General features: G+C 48.6%; 1 protein-coding gene across 1 annotated transcript; it reads left to right on the plus strand.

Moving 5' to 3' along the window:
* The first annotated feature begins 908 nt into the window (after positions 1–908).
* LOC140622856 (cytochrome P450 1A2-like) lies at positions 909–6,650 on the plus strand. Its single transcript, XM_072808624.1, has 7 exons — positions 909–953; positions 1,797–2,624; positions 3,149–3,269; positions 3,703–3,792; positions 4,050–4,173; positions 5,070–5,156; positions 6,246–6,650. The coding sequence occupies exons 2-7, from the start codon at positions 1,806–1,808 to the stop codon at positions 6,541–6,543; spliced, it is 1,539 nt and encodes a 512-aa protein (XP_072664725.1). The 5' UTR covers positions 909–953; positions 1,797–1,805; the 3' UTR covers positions 6,544–6,650.
* Positions 6,651–9,203: the final 2,553 nt, after the last annotated feature.

Here is a 9,203-nt window from a genome sequence, read left to right on the forward strand (position 1 = left end):
AGGATCACACCCAAGGCTAAAGGCGGCACCAAACTGCTGCGCCATCAGGGCTGCCGTTGAAAAGGACCTTTTAAAAAAAAATTATATTGACTGTTTTGAAGAATTTAAGCCCGTTTCCATGAGGAACAGCCCATAGCATGGATATTCTTCACTTGATTTTAAGTTTTTTATCATCTCTTACAAGGATAGAGGAGGGCAAAGGAGTTGCCCTTTAGAATGCAGGGTCTTATTGTCTCTTGTTTTTATTTATTTTTTTAAAAAGATTGTATGTATTTATTCATGAGAGACACACACACACACACACACAGAGGCAGAGACACAGGGAGAGGTAGAAGCAGGCTCCCCGCAAGAGGCCAGATGTGGGGCTCAATCTAGGGACCCCAGGATGAGGCCCCGAGCCGGAGGCAGACGCTCAACCGCTGAGCCACCCAGGAGTCCCTGTCTCTTGTTTTAGATTAAGGACTTGGACTGAAATTCAGAGATGGCCAGAACATGCCCATTCCCTACCTGGTTGTGCAGGGTGTTGGAGGGGTGCTACAGAGCACGCTTCCCAAGAGGAGCACATCCGCCTGGACAGAGGAGGGTCCCTCCTCATGGGTGCAGTGAGAAAGGAACCTGGAACAACCCAGGAGACTTGTTTTCAGCACCTTGTCCTGCCCTTGAGAGAAATAAGTAGGCTGATCCTGGATCCTGAGAAGAGCTGGATGTTCCTCCCTAGCGACATGGCATCTCTCCCTGAAGACCTGCCCTGGGTAGTAGATGGAGCCAAGAGAACATGGCCCAAGGCCAAGGGCTGAGCCTTCCAGCTTCATTTGGTAACTGATATCAGGTGGCCAGGATGGCTGGGCCAATCTGAGAGAGGGTGGTATTTATAAAAGGCCTCCTCCCCCAGGGGCCAGAAGCTCTGTACCAGCCTCCACAATCCTACTGATCTCAAGCTCCTGCCTCTACAGGTACGTTTCTTGAGCTCATTTTCCAGTCCCTGGAAACTCTACCATATATCCTGGGAACAGTGGAGTTGGAGGAATGAAAGGACCTGAGGTTAGGTGTAGGAGGCCTGAATTCAAGGCCTCCCTGCCCAGCTCCAAACCTCAGTTTCTCCATTTTGAAATTAGCGGCTTGGACTGGACCATCTTAAGGGCCCTTGGAGTGATTCAAATGGAGAAATGGGGAGGGATCCCCACCTGGACGAGGGCAGCCGAGGCTCTGGCTGCAGCCCAACCTCAGGCTCTGAGATTATGAGGGGATGGGGACTCATCCTCAGAGGAGGTGTCTCCTGGGGTGTAGTAAAGAATGCCTCGGGCAAGGGGCATCACCAGTCATTTGCATCAGCCTGGGATGTTGGCCCCCTCCGTGTTGCTGGGGGGGAGCAGCTCCCTGTACCCTGGGTAGAAGGAGGTATTGGCAGGAAGCCAGTATGGACAGGGACTGCTTGGCATGATGTCCAGCATGACCTTGAGCTGGGGCCTGGTAAGGGGGCTTCCTGTTTTCAAGTGTCAGTTGCCTCCACTCCAGCCTCAGAATTGGAAACTGAGGTGATGGCACAGGGGAGGCACAGGGGAGGTGATTCCTCAGGTTAGGAATTTTGAGGCTCCTTTCCAGGCCTGAGATTCTGTGATGCTCTAACGATGAGCTCCGGGCACACAGGACCCAGGGCGGATGTATCTTAGTCTTTCTGGTGTCCAGCGGGGAGCCAAGCACTGAACAGGTGCCAGTGTGGATTGACTGAGTGAGTGAATGAATGATTGGCTGCAACTTGACACTTGGCTTGGCTCCTCCTTCTTCTTCCCCCGTAGTTGATACAGATGGCATTGTCCCAGATGGCCACAGAGCTTCTCCTGGCCTCCACCATCTTCTGTTTGATACTCTGGGTGGTCAAGGCCTGGCAGCCTCGGCTTCCCAAAGGCCTGAAGAGTCCACCGGGGCCCTGGGGCTGGCCCCTGCTCGGGAACGTGCTGACCTTGGGCAAGAGCCCTCACCTGGCGCTGTCCAGGCTGAGCCAGCGTTATGGGGACGTGCTGCAGATCCGCATCGGCTCCACCCCCGTGCTGGTGCTCAGCAGCCTGGACACCATCCGGCAGGCCCTGGTGCGCCAGGGGGATGATTTCAAGGGCCGGCCCGACCTCTACAGCTTCTCTCTGGTGACCGAGGGTCAAAGCATGTCCTTCAGCCCAGACTCCGGACCAGTGTGGGCTGCGCGCAGGCGCCTGGCTCAGAACGCGCTCAACACCTTCTCCATTGCCTCCGACCCGGCTTCCTCGTGCTCTTGCTACCTGGAAGAGCATGTGAGCAAGGAGGCCGAGGCCCTTCTCAGCAGGCTGCAGGAGCAGATGGCAGAGGTTGGGCGCTTTGATCCCTACAACCATGTGCTGCTGTCAGTGGCCAATGTCATTGGTGCAATGTGCTTTGGGCACCACTTCTCTCAGAGAAGTGAGGAAATGCTCCCCCTCCTAATGAGCTCCAATGATTTTGTGGAGACCGCCTCCTCCGGGAACCCGGTGGACTTCTTCTCCATTCTCCAATATATGCCCAACTCAGCCCTGCAGAGATTCAAGAACTTCAACCAGACGTTCGTGCAGTCCCTGCAGAAAATTGTCCAGGAACACTATCAAGACTTTGATGAGGTGAGCCCAAGGTGCTGGTGGTGAGGGGGTACCCTGCAGAGCATGGGTGTGGCCCCTCTCACCCAGCTTTGAGGTACACACACGGCTGATGTGCTGCCAAGGCCTAGGAAGACTCTGGAACATCTGGGACCAATCTTTCTCCCTCTTGGGGCTCAGATTCCTCATCCAATTGCCTCCGTCTTGGGGTTGCTCAAAGTCCCAGAGATATTTGGCTGTGAATGGGGCCCTGGCAAAGTTCCACAATGTGGGGGGATGTTACCATGAGAAGGCTTTTGTTCTTCAGGAACCCGAACCCTGACGGGGGCTTATCCACACCTAGGTAGCACTTGGCTGCCAGTACTCTCCACAAGCTCTTCCTTTGAAATTGGGCCCCTGAGGTTATTGTGAGGGAAGGTATCCAGGCTGCTACCAGTTCCTCCTGTAAGCCCAACCTACTGCCTGGAATCCAGGTGGCAGTGCCATATAGGGTACGGCAAGGTCCAACCTGGAAGCGCCATGGTGCCCCTAAGCTTGTGTCCCCACAGCACAGTGTCCAGGACATCACAGGCACCCTCTTGAAGCACAGTGAGAAGAGCTCCAGGAGTAGTGATGGCCACATCTCCCATGAGAAGATAGTCAACGTTATCAACGACATTTTTGGGGCCGGTAGGAACCAGACCCACGTCCCTTCCATCCATTCATGCCTGTTGTTCGACCACAGACTTGTCCAGCCCCTGAGTCCATCAGATAATTTGCCAACTATACCCCAGATAGTGCAGGACACAGACATCTGGCCCATGTTCAGGGTTCTGAGTCCAGGTCATGCCAACAATTCCCAGTGGAAATTCAACTAAGTCCCTGTCTGTTTCTGGGCATCAGTTTCCCCACATGAACAATAAGGGGTTCTCATGTAATTCTAGCAGCTAATTATAAAACTAGGAGACCCAGTCTCTACTCTCCGGAAAATCATGGGGGGTGGAGGATGTACTTGGAAGGAGACAGAGAAAGCAATGCTTGGTACGTAAGTGCTGGATGCTTAGTAAATGTTGGTTTCTTGTTCTTGTCTTCCCCCTTCCTCACCTTGCATCATGCTGCCTAGGATTTGACACTGTCACAACGGCCATTTCCTGGAGTCTTATGTACCTTGTGGCAAACCCTGAGATACAGAGAAAGATCCAGAAGGAGTTGGGTATGCGGTAGAGATGCACAAGCTAAGAGAAGCTTGAGATCCCCAGGTTCTTTGTTCAATGACATATAGCTGTTGTGTGCCTACCATGTGTAAGCCCTGGGCATACACTGGTGCCCACCCTTGCCTAGAACATGCTGGGGGTAGGGTGGTTACTGGGCCTTAGATATATAACAGACAGTACTATGTAATAGGGGACTTAGATACCATGAAGCAGTCGGGGCAGCCCTAAGCCCGGTTTGGTCTTCTGTGTTCTGCAGACACGGTGATTGGCAGGGCACGGCAGCCTCGCCTCTCTGACAGGCCCCAGCTGCCCTTAATGGAGGCCTTCATCCTGGAGATCTTCCGACACACCTCCTTTATCCCCTTCACCATCCCCCACAGGTAAGGCCTGCTTCTTCTGCCTTGCCACCTTTGTAGCCTTCACCATGTTTCTTCCTCCCATCTTCTCAGCCCTGGATCTGGCTCAGACCTCGGCCTCTCACTTCTGGCCACGTCACCAAGTTCCCCTCAGCCTCTTGGCTGCCGACAACCAATCCAACCATGATCAAACTACCCAGCTTTCAGGAGAAAGTCACACTGCTGATCTCAGCTCTCATTCACCTCTGCTCACATTCCTTTCCTGCAAGTACTCTCAATCCACCCGGGCTGGCCTCGCTGTACCTCCCCAGCATGATGCGGTCAACCTCCAATTTTGCTTATGCTGGACCTTCTGCCTGGAATGCCTTTTAACCTCTTCTCCCACCACCTGAATCTTACCCTTGCCCAAGGTCAATCCTGACACAAACTTCCCCTTCACTATCAGGCTTTCTTGACTCATCCAGCTGGCACAGCTTCATTCTCTGATATATTGTAGGACTTTCAGCCATTTGTCCTTGATTATGTCCTGGGATTTTAACAACATCAAGAGACTTAGTGAACATTTACTCTTACCCATATGTTGGTCTATTTATTCCCAGAGTAGAAGGTCTGACTCCTCAGTCAGGCTGGGAACTACCCAGGGATACTCCAGACTGCCAGTTTCTTGGCTTCAGAGGATGGCCAAGTGCACAGCTGGACACAAACAAAGGTTTAGTGAACACTTGCTGAAGTTGAAGAACAGAAGCTGAGGAAGAGGAAGGATAGTTTCACCCCTTCCGTGCTCCTGATAGTCCCTCCCAGTGTAGGACATAGAGACTGTGGGGGACAAGCTATTGGGGTGGAAGAAGGAGCAAGTAGATCCCAGAGACACACCCCAGTGTTCCTGCCCTGAGCCTGACAGAGCCCTCTTCCCTCCTCAGCACAACAAAGGACACAACCTTAAAGGGCTTCTACATCCCCAAGGAATGCTGTGTCTTCATAAACCAGTGGCAGGTCAATCATGACCAGTGAGTATACCTCCCCCATTGAAAAATATATGAGGCTCAGCAGTCAGGAAGGCTATTTGTCCCCCTGGGAACTGGGTATAATACAGGAATGGGGTCTCAATGGCTATATATATAGTATGTTCTTTTAAAAAAAAAAAAGATTTTGTTTATTTATTTGAGACAAAGCATGAGAGAGAGAGATCACAAGCAAGGAGAGGTAGAGAGAGAAACAGACTCCTCGCTGATGCGGGCTCAATCTCAGGACCCTGGGATCATGACCTGAGCTGCAGGCAGGTGCCCTATGTAATGTGTTCTAAGTAACAAAATTGAGGTCCATATTTCTCAAACATTAGTGTACATAGGAAATGACCAGAGGTTGGTTAGGTTAGGGTGCCTATCCCCTAAGATTCCACTTCGGTAAGTAAAGTGGAACATCTCAGGTGATTGTGATGTCAATGGTCTACCGACCTCTCTTTGGAAAATCCCACTCTAGCCTACAGGTAGGGGGACCATATAATTTACCATCCAAATTGAGGTACTTCTGAGGAAAAGGGATGCTGTCAACAGTTATTCCAAAACAATAAAGCATAAACCAGGAGGTACAGCTGATACTCCTTGTGTTCAGTAGGATGGAGATAATGTTTTCCTTCTTTTTTTTTTAAGATTTATTTATTTATTTATTTATTTATTTATTTATTTATTAGAGACACACAGAAGGGGCAGAGACATAAGCAGAGGGAGAAGCAGGCTCCCCACAGGGAGCCTGATGTGGGACTCGATCCCAGATCCTGTGATCATGCCCCGAGCCAAAGGCAGACACCCAACCGCTGAGCCACCAGGCATCCCATGTTTTCCTTCTTTTAATTTCTTATAGTTGAACCATTATTTCTTTAAAATAACACTATGATAAAGCACCATTAACAGGGTCATTTTAGAGACAGCTTTGTAAAAGAAATAAGTTTGAAAGTATATCTCGGTTCCTCTCTCCACTCTCTTCTCATTACTCTTGATCTATTCTAACCCTTGTGCTATCAACAGAAGTCTTGCTCAGGCTTTTCTTCCTAGGGTCTCCCTAGCCCAGAAATCCTGACTCCTCTGTTCCTCTTGCAGACAGGTGTGGGGGGATCCATTTGCATTCCGGCCAGAGCGATTCCTCACTGCAGATGGCACCGCCATCAACAAGACCTTGAGTGAGAAGGTGATGCTCTTTGGCATGGGCAAGCGCCGGTGCATAGGAGAGGTCCTGGCCAAGTGGGAGATCTTCCTCTTCCTAGCCATCTTGCTGCAGCGGCTGGAGTTCAGCGTGCCAGCAGGTGTGAGAGTAGACCTAACCCCCATCTATGGGCTGACCATGAAGCACACCCGCTGTGAGCATGTCCAGGCACGGCCACGCTTCTCCATCAAGTGAAGGCACCAGCATGCCAAGGCAGAGGGAGGGGAAGGATCACCCATGGGGCCTCAGCCCTTGTTTTTTTTCCTTCTTCTTAAATAAAAGTTTCATTGAGGTATAATACACACACCATACACCTCGTCTTCTTAATGTATACAATCCAATGGCTTTTAGTCTGTTCACAGATCTTTGGGGGTTCCTGGCCCCAGTTTCAACATGGGGGTCCCTCTTCCCCACAACACCAAACAGTTCTCAGGCACCAACAGGGTGTCCAAGAATTCAACTCGATTCTGACACTATCTACCCAGAGATAGCAAGCTTACACTTCACAGGTTAAGGGCTCAAACCTACAAGACTACCCCCCACCCCTGACTTCAGTTGCCAGTCACAAGCCCCAGGCTGTTATCAGCTGCGCTTCTGACCAATCAACTTCAGATTGGAGGTTCCAACGACCTCCTTCTTACGTTCTTTAATTTGCTAGAGTGGCTCACAGAACTCAAGGAAACACTTTTGTTTACCAGTTTATTAAAGGATATGACAAATGATATGAGTCAACAGCCAGATAAAGAGATACACAGGGCGAGACATGGGGAAGAAGGCACAGAGCTTCCGTGCCCTCTCCAAGCACATCACTCTTGCCATTCTCCGCGTGTTCACCAACCTGGAAGCTCTCAACCCCAATCCTTTTGGGATTTTATGGAGGCTTCATTGCATACTCAGGACTGTCTTTGGCCATTGGCTGATTGATCCTCCAGACCTTTACCCCTCCTTGGAAGTCAGGGAGTAGGACTGATCTAACATTCTAATCACATGGTTGGATCTCCTGGCAACCAGTTCCCACCCTTGAGTGCAGTTCAAAAGTTATCTATGTGAATATAACAAAAGACACCTTCATTAATCTCAACACTTAGGGAATTCCAAGGGTTTGGGGAGCTCTGAGCCAGGATCTGTGGACAAAGACCAAATATATATAAGAAATATATTTTGGTCATCTGAGTGACCAACCCTACATTTCTTATAAATCACAATATCACAATAGAGTTGTACTACCACACCGTAATCAATTTTAGAACCTTCTCATAAAAAAAGAAGAACCTTCTCATCAACTGGAAAAGCAATCCATTCCTGTTAGCAGTCCCTCCCCATTTCCCCTAACTCACCTCCATGTCCCACCGGTTCTAGGCAACTACTAATCTACTTTTTGTCTCTATAGATTTGCCTACTGTTGACATTTCAAACAAATGCAATTGTATAACTAGTGGTCTTTTGTTACCAGCTTCTTCACTTAGTGTAATGTTTTCAAGCTTCATCTATGTTGCAGTGTACATCAGTAAACCCGGGTTTCTTGAGTTGTAAGAGTAGGTCCAGGTTTGTTTCCTCAATCATTGATGGGCACATTATTCACTGCTCTCTTTTCTCTCCTTTCTTGTTTGACCCAAGTCTTTGAACACTTGAGGGGAACATGAAGGAAGGGACCAACCCTTGTGGGCCAAATCCCAATGGCTAGAGAATCCGTCATGTCCCATCCTCAAAACATATGACTTCTCACAAGGCCTTGATTTCTTCATGCACAGTGAAGAGAGGATAAGCTCCCCAGAAGCACTTGGGTTACCTGCAAAAGGCCCAGGTCTCACCAAAGGGCATTATCAAAAGAATGAAAACATAAGCCACAGAATAGGAGAAAATATTTGCAAATCATATATCTGATAAGAGATTAATATCCAGAATATACAAAGAAATTCCACAAATTGACAATAAGAAAACAACTCAATTAAAAAATGGGTCAAAGACTTGAATAGACTTCTCTAAAGAAGATATGCAAGAGGACAACAAGTAGATGAAAAGTTGCCAAACATCATTAGTTATTAGGGAAATGCAAGTTTAAACCACAGTGAGATACCACTTCATACATGCTAGAATGGTTATAATAAAATTTAAAATCTAGATGGCTATAAATATAACTTGTTATATATATACATATATATATAATTTAAAGATTTTATTTATTTACTCATGAGAGACACAGAGAGAGAGAGGCAGAGACACAGGCAGAGGGAGAAGCAGACTCCATGCCGGGAGCCCAACGTGGGACTCGATCCTGTGTCTCTCGGATCGCGCCCTGGGCTGAAGGCGGTGCTAAACCACAGAGCCACCCGGGCTGCCCAATACTCCACTTTCATTAAGGACAGATCATCCAGATAGAAAATCAATACGGAAGCATTGGATTTTAATGACATGTTAGACTAGATGGAGTTAACAGATATAAAGAACATTCCATCTAAAAGCAAGAGAATGTACATTCTTCTCAACTATACATAGAATATATATTTTAAAAGATTTTATTTTTTAAAAAATATTTTATTTATTTACCCATGAGACACACACACAAAGAGGCAAAGACACAGGCAGAGGGAGAAGTAGGCTCCATGCAGGGAGCCTGACATGGGACTCGATCCCATGTCTCCAGGATCACGCCCTGAGATGAAGGCAGCGCTAAACAGCTGAGCCACCTGGGCTGCCCAGAATATTCTTTTTTAAAAAAGATTTTATTTATTTAAGAGAGAGAGAGAGCATGAGTAGGGGGAAGGGTAGAGGGAGAGGGACATGCAGAGTCCCTACTGAGCAAGGAGCCTGACTTGGGGCTCACTCAAGAACCGCAAGATCATAACCTGAGCTGA

This window comes from Canis lupus, chromosome 32 (genome assembly GCF_048164855.1).
Source record: "Canis lupus baileyi chromosome 32, mCanLup2.hap1, whole genome shotgun sequence".
Lineage (NCBI taxonomy): Eukaryota > Metazoa > Chordata > Mammalia > Carnivora > Canidae > Canis > Canis lupus.